General features: G+C 34.3%; 1 protein-coding gene across 1 annotated transcript; it reads left to right on the top strand.

Moving 5' to 3' along the window:
* Positions 1–4,314: 4,314 nt before the first annotated feature.
* LOC133313983 (uncharacterized) lies at positions 4,315–5,031 on the top strand. Its single transcript, XM_061515409.1, has one exon. The coding sequence runs from the start codon at positions 4,315–4,317 to the stop codon at positions 5,029–5,031; it is 717 nt and encodes a 238-aa protein (XP_061371393.1).
* The last annotated feature ends 8,432 nt before the right edge of the window (positions 5,032–13,463 follow it).

Here is a 13,463-nt window from a genome sequence, read left to right as displayed (position 1 = left end):
CGTTATTAATAATTAATGGTTGATTTGCATTATTTTGTGTTTTCTATTCCATTTATATTTATATATGTAGTTTCACCACCAAAGAAGAAACATATTCAGATGTTTGGTTGTTAAGTGCATAATCATGCAAGTAGTTACAAGTAAATTTAACTTGCAAAAATGAAGTGGACAACTTGCCTCCGATAATAGAATTCATTAAATTTTAGAAGTGCGCCATTACACATTTTAATTTCAATACTCAATTAACTCTTCCCGTTTTAGATATCAGATTTCATTTTCAATCTAACAACTCTCCACTTAGTCTTTAATTTAATTCTATTTCTTTGTCACCTTTCGTATTGAGTTCAACAAAAATATTATTCCTTGTTTCTATTTCTTTTCTTTTAAAAAACACAACCCCCAAGGCAAGTAAACGATCATTTTCTAAAATAATGTATTGCTACTCTAGAGTTTTTGGTGATAATTGTTATTAACAATCTTGTAATGTTAATTGTTAATAGGCCTCTAATCAAATGATAATTGTTAATAGGCCTCTAATCAAGTTTTTGGTATTGACATTCCAAGATTTGCCAAACTGGTTCTTGGAAGATATTTGCTGCTTTTTCAAATATAAGACAAAACTCGAGAATGTAAGAAATTGTAGTTCCATAGCGAAATGAAAAAACTCCAAAATATTGCTATGAAAATCAATGAATCAATGAACTTAGTTTATCTTAAAGAAAAATGGTAATTAGTAATGTATTATATTATAAAAATAATTAGATAAATTTGTAAATATAAATATATACTAACTCATTTTATTTGAAAAAATTCATACTGTATTATTAATTAGGTGATGGAGACGAAATTGTTTCCCTCAAAGGATGTACTATGCTATGTAGCACCGATACTGACACGGGACACGTGACACGATATGATACGACACTCCGACATGTTAATTCTAAAAAATGTTAGATTTCGACACGTTAGAACACGTTTTGATATTAAATAATATTTTTAATTTATGTAGTATATATTATATTTAATATTCAATAATTTAACAAAAAAATGAATATAAACTTATAATATTCATAAATTTTGCAAAGAAACATAAAATATCCCAAATATTTATATTAAACTCAATAAAATGGTAATCGTAATCCAACGAATCTAATAGTTGAAACTAAAAACTTAATGCAACTTAACCTTTGAATCATTTTTTGAATTTCTATAACACATGTTAGAGTGTCGGGAAGTGTCAGAGTGTTCGAGAGTGTCAAAAAGTGTCGGACATGACACGTCAGAATTTTTGAAGTGTCTGTGCTTCATAGGTAGTATGTTAAAGTGTAACAGTTATTTATGAAGATTAGGTACAAATCTAAGCTCAATGAAAAGTCAACGAGAGTGGTCTCTCACGCAAAGGCTTTGGATGGAGTGAATTCAGAAGCTCAATAACTTTGTAATTGCATGTAAAAGGCGCTTCAGCAATGGCTAAACCTAATGGTAAATGATAGAATGAGTGGTAACCATTATGTCCTTGTGGGCTCCACTAGGTAAGAGAAAAGTATACTCGCTTGATACATGAGATGTGAAGTGTGCTGTGTAGAAAAACAAGATCTTCTCTAAATATCTCACTTTAGGAATGTAAAAGTATAACCTGTTATATGAACCTCAATAATCGACCTAATGAATTGGACTAAAGTGACCGGTCCAGAACATACACTAAGATGGTAGCCAAAAAAGAGTAGAATTTTGTAAAAGAGTACAAGGAACTAAGTAAGTTTATAATTATATATTTTTATGTATTTACTGGTGTTTATGATTTTTCCTTGTTATAACTTGCACCAATAATTTCCACGACAATGCATTAAGGGAGGAACTATATCCCTTAGCTTTCAAATCGTAGATTACTAAAGAAAGCACCTAGTGTGTTAGTAAACTAAAATTAAATGAAGGCAATAAATGAAGGGACGGTAAATTGCATTAACATATGGCACGAATTGAATTAAAAAAGAGTTATAAACAAAAGAATAAAGGCCAAGAAATAAAGCATAAGAACAAAGAGATGTGATTTGTGTTGAATTGATGGTTATATGTTTTCTTCACTTCTTCATGCCTTTAAACTAGTCCGGAGCCCCACTTATCCTTTCCGCCACCATAAATATCATATTTATCTAAGTTTTTTTTTTATTAATATTTTTATCGGACAATTGATTCGAAAAAACTCTTCCTATCAAAATTTTAATAAAATTACGGTTAAACTGCAACAGTCTGTACCAGTTAATTTAAAAGTTTGGTGATTATCTAAGCTACTCTCTTTTTTATTATACAACATTTATCTTCATTTTATTTTGCCTTAAAAAATAAAAGAAGTTCCAATTGTTGGGTTTGCTCTTTTACTAAAGCTCAAATGGGCTATTAGTATGAGAAGAGCTCAATGAGCTAGGGTTTTTTGGAACCCACATAAATTGTACTACTTAAGTCATCAGCTTCCTAGGTCTTTTGAGAGAAAGAGGCAAGCTTAGATCTGTATAGTGCCCACACACTTGTCTTTCCTCCTCGAGATATAGTTTAGAAAGTTTACCACAATAGTTCGTGAGTTCGTGCTGTAACGTAAATGACTCAAGCGTGTGCAACATCATCATCTCACATCTGTTCCATCAAAGAGGTAATTGATAAAACCATGATGATCCTTATACATTCAAATCACAATGGTCTCATACGCTTCCGCAGATACAATTGCTCCTACAATTGGTATCAGATCGCCACTGTTTTGACACGTTCATGACCTTCCGGTGGCCGATTTGAGAAACCAACCACATCACATGAAAGAGGACAAAATGACAAGCACAACGGTGGTCGGAAGTACATCGCGAACGGAGGCCGAACGCGCCCTCACGCGCCGCCTAAAGTGGCTGCATGTGGGCCTCACTCGCCGGTACAAAATCGGCGCGTGGAGGCGCATGGCAGCTCTGATTGCAGTATTTTCGGAGGCGACAGATTCGTCTCTTCAAGGTGGTCCTTCCCCTGGATTTTCGTGCTGAGATGAGTTCGAGTGACGGCGCAGTAGACGTGACGGCTAGGGTTCCTGAAAGTTGACTTAGGGTTTCTCGCCAAAAGTTGGTATTTTGGACCTTTGGGCCCATGGTTACCATAAAGAGGCTTGAATCAGAAACTATGGACTATAAGGAAAGGAGCAAATCAGTGGCAAAAGTTTTCTATTTGATTACTTTGTAATTTTATTTTTTTAGGAAACCATGGATTAAGGTTTTTATTATAATTAAGGCATAATAAAAACCTTAATTGTATGATTGGATGAAATATATGATTGATAACATGATTTATTGCGATAACATGCCATATAGAATAGGCGGTGCCATATTGTTGCATAACTTGTAAAATTACATGAGCATAGTAGCTATTATGTCTTCAGCTTCAGCGACTAGTATGATAGTTATTATGGGATTATTTTGATTTTAAATTATCCTAAAAAAATTAATTAATAATTATTATGATTTTTGTTAAAAAATCTAGATTAATAATTGAATTAATTAATTTTGGACAATTAAGATCAAGACAAATGATCTTTAAAATTTCCTAGGAGAATTCTTTTATTTTGCGAGTATTTTGTGGGTCTACTAAAATGGTCATGTGTTAAACACATGCTGCATACCAGAATCATGATACCATGATTGTGTGAAGCACACGCTGCCTATCATGACCGAATTTTAGGACCTTAATGATTTCAAATTCAGATAAGCTAAGTGATGCACATTCATCGGCGCTCTTACTTACATAGTTTTTGAAATCAAACAAAGGTTACTCCCAAATTAAATAAAATCTTGGAAATTGGAAAATTCTAAAATTTTAAAAATATTGAATGGGTGAAGATTTTAAATTAAGTAATTAATTTTAAAACCTGCGGGCTCTATCTACGGGTTTATTAGTGAGATGATTATTGCTGAAGCCCCATTGGATAAGAATAATTAGATCTCATTAGATTAAACCTTAATAATTTCAAATTTTAGTAAAGTATTGTACGGCCCATCGTCGGCAATACTTGGATACTAAGGATAATTTCAAAATTAAACAATGGTTAATAACATTCAACTTTGGTAAAATTGTTAACCTCCCATCGAGGCTCTGACAATGGCACCGAAGACCCAAATAACAATTTTAGTTTTTATAAGTGTCTTGCCCATCGTAAGCCTTGTAAAGATAAACTGAAGGATTGTTAACAATAAAACAAAAATTAGTTATTAGAATCTACTTGCGATTAATTTGTTTATTGCAATTCATGTTTGTAATATGTGTGCTTTGAATATTTTTCAGAAAATGTCGTCTTTCAATCCTTTAGCTACTATCTTGAGTCGAAAACCTATGGATGGTAAAAACTACAAACAATGGAAAACTAATTTGGATATTGTTCTCCAATTTGAAAAGCTCGATTTTGTCCTGACTACTCCAAAGCCAGCACAACCTGCTGAAAATGCGTTTAAGGCAACAAAGACCCATTTTTCAAATTGGGAGAAGGCAAATGTTTCAGTTCGCTGTTACATTCTGGCCAGTCTCGCCAATCATCTGCAGGAACAAGTGAGCATGATTGAGAGTGGAGCAGAAATGGTCAAGACTCTTGATGACATGTTTGCTACTTCTAGTAGTTCAGCAAGGCAAAATGCACTGACTGCGGTTACCAAGACCATTATGACTGGAGGAAGTGTGTGGGATCATTGTTTGGCAATGATAGCAAACTTCAAGCAAGCGGATAACAATGGAATCAAATTTGTCGAGGAGGTGAAAGTTGACCTGCTTCTACAATCACTTCCTGAATACTTCAACCAGTTCAAAATAAGTTATAATATGAACAAGTTGAATATGGATCTTACTCAGCTGATGCATGAGCTTGAGAGTGCTGATCCGTCTCTGGTCAAGCAGGAAAATGCATTTTTTGTTGCTGAGAGTTCTGTTAAACCTAAGGGTAAACCCAAGAGGGGTAACAAGAAAAGAAAAAGAAGAGATAAGGTATTCCAGTTGCCAAACCTGTTGCAATGAAGCAGCCAAAAGGTAAGTGCTTCGAGTGCCAAAAAAATGAGCATTGGAAGAAAAATTGTCCACGTATGAACAAACCAGGTATGGGCAATTTACTTGTGATTGAGGCTTGTTTAGTGGAGAATTACAATGATAAATGGATCATTGATTCAGGAGCCACTAACCATGTTTGTTACTCTTTGCAGTGGTTCAAGCATAGTTTGCCCATCAGTCAAGGACAAAGAGTGTTGTAGCTTGCAAATGGGGAGCTTGTGTCTGCACTAGCAGAAGGACAAGTTGTTTTATCGTTTGATAATAATAGAACTTTGGTTTTACAAGATTGCGTATTTGTTTCGGATATTAAAAGGAATTTAATTTCTGTTAGTTGTTTGGTTAAACATGGTTTGACAGTTCAGTTTAATTCCTCAGTTTCAATAAGAAGTTCATCTTCGTTTATATGTTCCGGTACATTATTTAATGGTCTATATTTCCTTAGTCCTATACCTCATGAAGTTAATCATGTTGAATTAGGAGATGATGAGCATATTCATTCATCTAAGAAAAGAAAGGTTTTAAATGAAACTTATCTTTGGCATTTACGATTGGGTCATATTAACTCAAATAGGATACAAGGTTTGGTCAAGAGTGGGATTTTAAAATCCCTGGTTTTTGAACTAATACCAGTATGCGAATCTTGTTTGGAGGGTAAAATGACTAAGAGGTCTTTTAAGGCCAAAGGAAATCGTGCCACACTTCAACTGGAATTGGTACATACTGATGTATGTGGACCAATAAATGTCCAGGCCAGAGGCGGGTATGAGTATTTCATCACATTTACTGATGATTACTCGAGATTTGGACACGTGTATCTGATGCGTCACAAGTCTGAAGCTTTTGGAAAATTCCAAGAGTTTAATGCTGAGGCAGAAAAGCATCTTGGTGTTCAAATCAAGACTCTTCGGTCTGACCGAGGTGGTGAATACTTATCTAGAGAGTTCAGGTCTTACCTGATCAAGGAGGGGATAGTTTCACAATTATCTTCTCTAGGGACACCCCAGCAAAATGGAGTAGCTGAAAGGAGAAATCGAACCCTTTTAGAATTGGCAAGGTCTATGCTCAGTTATTCGTCTCTATCTGATTCATTCTGGGGATATGCCTTGGAAACTACCATGTACTTATTAAACTTAGCTCCATCAAAATCTGTTACAAAGACATCCATAGAATTATGGAAAGGGTGCAAGCCCACTTTAAACCATATTCAGATTTGGGGTGCTCTGGCATATGTCTTACAATAGAAGCCAAACAAGATGGACTCTCGTACAGAAGTGTGCATGTTTATAGGCTATCCTAAAGGAATTAGAGGTTGGTTATGTTATAGTCCAAAAGATAAGAAAGTCTTAGTAAGTACTCATGCAACTTTCTTAGAGGAGGACTATAAGGAAAATTACAAGCCAATGAGTACGGTTATTCTTTATGAGCTTGTCTCAGATCAAGTTTTACCTCAACCTCAGGTGGTTCCAGCTTTTGTTACTATAATTGTTCAAAGAAGGGAATATATATCTCAAGGTGACAAACTCTCAAGGTGAACATATACAGGAACCAGTTGAAACAGAGGAACCAGAAGTTCAGCATGATGATCAACAAATGGAACATGTAGAAATGCAAGAACTATTTACAAAATCAAGAATTGGTTAACCCACCAAATGGGGGTCATCAAGAAATTGTTGATCCACTAAACTTGGATCCTCCTGTAGATGCACAACATCAAGTGCGACAAACTCTTAGTGGGAGATTGGTTCATAAACCTGCAAGATATCTCTTGTTGGGCGAATCAAATCAGGAAGTCACTATTGAAAAGATGGTGATCCCACTAGTTATGACGAGGCACTAGTAGATGTTGATGCTCACGAGTGGCTAAGAGCTATGAACTGTGAGATGGAATCTATGTATTCAAACTCAGTTTGGTCTTTTGTAGAAGCACCTAAAGGGATAAAACCCATAGGGTGTAAATGGATCTGTAAGAGAAAGATAAGATCGGACGAGAAGGTTGATACCTTCAAAGCTAGATTGGTGGCAAAAGGGTACACCCAAATAGAAGGTGTAGACTATGAAGAAATCTTTTCGCCGGTAGCCATGCTAAAGTCCATCCGATTTCTCTTAGCTATTGCAGCAAGTCTCGATTATAAGATTTGGCAAATGGATGTCAAAACTGCTTTTCTAAATGGTAATTTGGAAGAGGATATCTATATGCAACAACCAAAAGGGTTCATAGCAAAAGAGCAGGAACACATGGTATGCAAGTTGCAAAAGTCTATTTATGGACTCAAACAAGCATCCAGATCAAGGAACATTAGGTTTGATCAAGCCATTAAATCTTATGGTTTTGAGAAAAGCCCTGATGAACCATGTGTGTATAAAAGGATCCAAGGCAGTGCAATATCTTTTCTAGTGCTTTATGTAGATGATATACTCCTTATCGAAAATGATTTGGAGGTATTGTTAGGCATAAAAACCTGGCTTAGCAAGCATTTTGATATGAAGGATCTTGGGGAAGCCAATTATATTCTTGGTATTAAACTCTTACGAGACCGTAAGAATAGGATATTGGCATTGTCCCAAGGTACTTACATTGACGAAATCCTTGCCAGGTTCAGCATGGAGAAATCCAAGAGGGGTATTTTACCTTTCAGACATGGGATTCATCTCTCTAAGGAGCATTCCCCTAAAACTCCTGAACAGAGAGAACACATGATTAGGATACCTTATGCTTCGGCAGTAGGTAGTCTCATGTATGCCATGTTGTGTACCAAACCAGATATCTTCTATGCAGTGGGAGTAGTAAGTCGATACCAATCTGATCCTGGAGAGGAACACTGGATAGCGGTTAAACATATACTCAAGTATCTTCGGAGAATGAGAGACTATATGTTGGTCTATTCTAGTGGGAGTCTTGAAACCATTGGTTACACGGACTCAGATTTCCAAGGAGATATTGACTCAAGAAAGTCAACCTCAGGATATGTGTTCACTCTTAATGGCGGCGCCATTTGTTGGAGGAGTATCAAACAATCGTGTGTGGCTGACTCTACCACAGAGGCTTAGTATGTGGCTGCATCAAAAGCTGCAAAGGAAGTCGTATAGTTGAAGAAGTTCCTTTCGGATCTTCAAGTGATACCGGGAGCTAGTCGTCCCATCACTCTTTACTGTGATAACATTGGGGCAGTAGCACAATCCAAGGAACCGAGGTGTCAAAAAAGGCAGAAACACATAGAGAGGAAGTACCACTTGATCCGAGATATCATTGAAAGAGGAGATACAGTGGTAACCAAGATAGCATCGGAAGAAAATCTTGCTGACCCTTTTACCAAGAGTTTGTTTGAACGTGTGTTCGAGAGGCATGTTACATCCATGGGTCTCAGGAGGGTTCCAAATTTGTTGTAGCTTTAGGAGATTGGATTTTACTTTGTTAATTTTATGATCTTTGAGCAATATATTATGACATTGTAATTTTTTCTGAATATTTTTAAGGAGGTATTATTCATTTATTTAGCACACTATTTACAAACATCAAGGTCCGGATCAAATTGTGGAGTATATGATCATATGGATACGTTCATGGAGGACATGATCATAGGTTCTCACAATTGATGAATAGATTCATAGCTGTTAAATAAAGTTGGGCACTTTATTTAGGCTGCAATATTTTATGAAATGGTTTTGTCCGAATCATTGTAAAATATTGGTGTGAATTAACATTTACATTGAAAGGATCAAGGAGATATTTGATTAAGGTTGTTTTTCTGTCATAAGGTATCAAATCTCCAGTTAACTATAGTTATGTAATTTCTCTTAATCATGAGTTTATTATAAATAGGTAATCAAATAGTTTTCATTCTTTGATTTACTAAGGGTGAGGTTCGATCTATTGACGGCCAATAACTCGGTATTTTGGGAGTGAGATTATTTGATTATCGGTATTTATGAGTTAAACAAGATGGAATTTGTAGAATATGTCCCTTGATATATTTCGGTACTTGGATATTAAAGACATTGGCCAGTGCATGTAATCCATTAGAAAAACTATCATAGTCAAGGGAATAAATAATTGATTGAGTTACAGAAAACTTGTCAATCATTTATAGAAATTCTACAAAGGGGCGATGCATATTCATGTTATAAGTGAAAGAAAATGGCCTTGCAGGCCGTAGGCATGTGAGGATGAAAACAAAATTTTCAAAGCGGAATTACACATACCATATCAAGAAACATGCTTTAGGACATGGATGTTACCTTGTTTGCTTTCCAAAACTTGAAGATGATCAAGGTGAGGCTTGAAGATACAAGCCCTCTAATGTTGATCCACACCACCCTTTGTCAAGACGGAAGAACTCTTCTTCAAGGCCACCAACGAACACCAAGGGAGGCAAGCTAGGCGTCCCTAATGGAGAGGTAGGAGGCAAGGTTTCAAGGTGTTTAGTTGAGTGAATTTTCAGCAAGAAAAAACACAAAAGTGGCGCATGGAATTCACTTAGAAAGTGTTAGGTAATTTTCAAAACTCTCTTAAGAAAAACCTCACAAAAGGATGACCAAAGGAGATGAGAGAATGAGTGAATAAAATCTAATTTCTTCACTAAAAAATCAGCCCTACGTAGCGCACACTAGGAGAGGAATGAGTGGAGTTGTTGCAAATCAAATCTTGCCAACAACCTCCTATCACATCCTCATGATATCAAGTGCATATCTCAACAAAAATCTGACTTAACAACCATCATATGGCCAGCCATATGGTGCGCCCCATTCAGCCTCAAAGCAGTCCAGATACGTTGAGCAGTTGCATTCAAACTTGAACCAACTCACTCACTTATTCTCTCAACAAACCAAATCTGATTGGAGCTTATTTGGCTGATCTTATGACCATCACAAGACCCCAAAATCAGCGCCCCAAATCAGCCTTGGATGATGCTCAAAGATCTCCTCTTGATACTTGGAATTTGTTCCAACAAGATCTTACCTTATCCTTTTGTTATGAAACAACTTTTCATAGCCAATTCAAATTCAAATTCAAACATTTAAATTCAAACGTTCAAACATTTAAATTCTAAATTCAAATTCTAAATTCAAAATTCAAATTTCAAAATTCAAAATTCAAAATTCAAATTTCAAAATTCAAAATTCAAAATTCAAAATTCAAATTCCAAATTCAAAATTCCAATTTCAAATTTCCAATTTCAAATTCAAAATTTAAAATTTAAATATTTGATAATTAATTTAACTAATTAAATTAATTAGTAATGTCTTGGACCATCCAAGCCTATTACATGATCCATGCGCCCTTTTCCCTTTTGGTGGGCTTCCAAACTTCTTCTTGGGCTAACAACTATTATTAGGCACAATACCTTTAATGCTATATTATCATGACAATAAGGTGTTAGTGTGTGACCCATTAGGCCCAACATAGCCACTGACATAAATGGGTTTGGGCCCAACAAGCCCACAACCCATCTAATGACAACACAGAGCACTAGCAATGCTTTGTTGCCCCAGAGCTAGTTAGGTTAATGACATAATCATCCTATTACACATATTTGGTTGCCGTATGTATTTCCTTTCGTCTCGGTTACCTTCCTCATTAAACCTAGGGTAAGGAAACGTATCAACCCTTGCGGTTTAGGATAAGTTTTATTCGAAATAGGGAATCTTCAATTTACTGACTCTAATGGCAGATCATCTCATGACCTCTTTTACTATGCATAGATTCTCGAGTCCTTGTAAATGTCATCCTGATTTCTCCGGTTTACAGATAACCTAATCTCTCACAGAGATTTGACGAATTCCTTCAGCTTATCACCCTAGCCTTGTGCTCTTTCAGGACAAGCCCAACAGTGTACCTATGAGTCTCCATGTTTCAGGCAGACGAGGTATACAGTCAAAGCGTGTCTTCTAGAACACAGTCTAGGTAATAACTTCTGGTCTAAGGAAAGACATACCCAAATATAAAGAGACTACTCTAATGATACTCTCTGTGAGATTTCCTCATAGAGTCTCTTTGTGGGTCTGTTCAGTGCGAGCTATACCCTTATAGGTCCACCCACGACTTTAGCTAAGATATCTCCATATCTGTAACAGACGAGGTCTTTACCTTGTATCCAAATACAAGTAGATAAGTCGTGCTAGTCTTACCCGAGATCACTGATCCTCATTCTCACTGTCTCTAGACTAGGAACATAGAATTATGAATAAACGTGCGGTATCCTTGAATCCTTATAATCGTGATCTCATCACAGATACTCAAGAAATACATGTTCTATTCCAAGGGGTTTATCCAGTTTATTCATAATATATTAACAATAATATCGAGAAAAAATATGAAACAGGATAAAGAGTGCTTATTATTTATTTGCAACAAAAAGGTCCACATCTTATGTCCTTATTTAATCAAAAAGATTGTCTCTAGGACATCCATATACTAACAATAAGTGTTGTTAATCTTGGAGTTCAAGTTCGGGCTTTTAGTGGAGTAGCACCGAATTAGATAATTATTCGTTGATTATAAGGAGCCTTGATTAATAATTGATGGTAGATCCTCAAGCTAGCTTGAGACAAGGGATGAGGTGTTTTTTAGATAGATGATGACTTGTGAGTTATATGGTCTTGGGTTTTTCAACTTGAGTTTGTATCCAAAAGAGCAAGTGGAAGATTGTTGGGTTTGCTCTTTTACTAGAGCCCAAATGGGCTATTAGTATGAGAAGAGCCCAATGAGCTAGGGTTTCTTGGAACTCACATAAATAGTACCACTTAACTCATCAGCCTCCTAGGTCTTTTGAGAGAAAGAGGCAAGCTTAGATCTGTATAGTGCCCACACACTTCCCCTTCCTCCTCGAGAGATAGTTTGGAAGGTTTACCACAATAGTTCGTGAGTTTGTGGTGTGACGCAAAGGACTCAAGCGTGTGCAACATCATCATCTTATATATCCGCCATCAAAGTGGTAATTGATAAAACCATGATGATCCTTATACATCCAAATCACAATGGTCTCATACGCTTTCGCAGATGCAATTGCTCCTACATCAGTAACAAAAAAAATATAAAAATATAAAATATAATTAAACCAAAAGATAAAAAAGAAACAGCAGAAAGTAAATAGAAAAACAAAAGGGAAAGGAGGTAACATGATTTATTATCAACACCCCATTTTTGTTTGGCCTTTTATTGACTTATTTATTGTATTACTTTATTTTTATTTATATGCCAAAGAAATTAGAATAAAAATTGTGAAAAAATTCAAAGCATGAAAGAAAATTGAAAAAGTAAAAAAAAAAATCAATAGAAAAGAAAAAGAAGTAACAAAGAAAAAAGAAAAATTAATTGTCTTGGGAAAATGCGAGGTATGTTATTTTAACGATTTAATAAAAAATATTATTTTACTTTACTTGTTGTTTTAAACTATTTTAAGTGTAAATATTTCTTTTTTATTTATAAAGATATTATATTTAATCTTATATGATATTTGCAATAAAATTAACTATCAAGTTAAAACATATATAAATCCAGTACATAAAAGGGCACTTCTATCAAAATTTAAATAACATAAAATAGACAAACTTATAGTAAAATATGAATTTACAATGAATCATGCATCTAAATTTGAATTCAATAGTTCGAAATGTTAAATGCCTAATAATTAATATTGTGTGCAGAGATAAATCCCATGAAAATATATCCTCCGATATCTAATTTTAACATGATTATGTTAAATGATGAATCTCAATCATTCAATGACAAATCAATTCTCACAATTTTATTGATAAAATTTATAAAATGAAAAGAAGAATTATTCAAATTAATTACTAATAGTATAACTTAGTCATATTAAAATTAAACATTAGAGAATCTATTTTCAAATTCTTTCATATATTTCTTTTTTTCTTATAAATAAAATAACAAATAATGAATCCACGACATTTGTCTTTAAGACTTTATAAATAAGTAATTTACTTTGTAAATTTTTATAATTTAATTAAATTTTAAGCAGTTTCGTATAATTTTAAAAAATTTAGAACGATTTTTATGTTTCCAATTTTTTTTTATAATTTAACTAAGTCCTCAATTGAGTATTTACTAATTATAAAATTATAACTTAGTTTTTAAAATCTGTAATAACAGCACAGAATAACTTTTATAGTTATGAACATTCTTTTTACTTTTAAAAAAGATAAAAAAGTTATAAGTATAAAAATGTAGTAAAAAGAATCCAATTATAAAAAATTATTTATAATTTCAGCGTTACCTAGTTTGTTACAGCAAAAAAGTTGAGAGGGTTATACAAAGCTTTGTGTAACTAATTTTTACTGAATTCAAAATTTTAAATCTTTTACATATACTGAAAATTTTCTGAATAATAAATTTTTATTATTATTACTTAATAATAAATATCATTATTTCAAGTTATAATAAG

This window comes from Gastrolobium bilobum, unplaced genomic scaffold (genome assembly GCF_033153095.1).
Source record: "Gastrolobium bilobum isolate Gb01-03AN ecotype WA unplaced genomic scaffold, APGP_CSIRO_Gbil_v1 utg35590, whole genome shotgun sequence".
Taxonomy (NCBI): domain Eukaryota; kingdom Viridiplantae; phylum Streptophyta; class Magnoliopsida; order Fabales; family Fabaceae; genus Gastrolobium; species Gastrolobium bilobum.
This window is presented reverse-complemented; position numbering and strand designations above follow the sequence as displayed.

What these genes read in the sequence shown, in the direction of transcription:
- LOC133313983 (XM_061515409.1), top strand. Translation starts at nt 4,315, where the DNA reads ATGTCGTCTTTCAATCCTTTAGCTACTATCTTGAGTCGAAAACCTATG.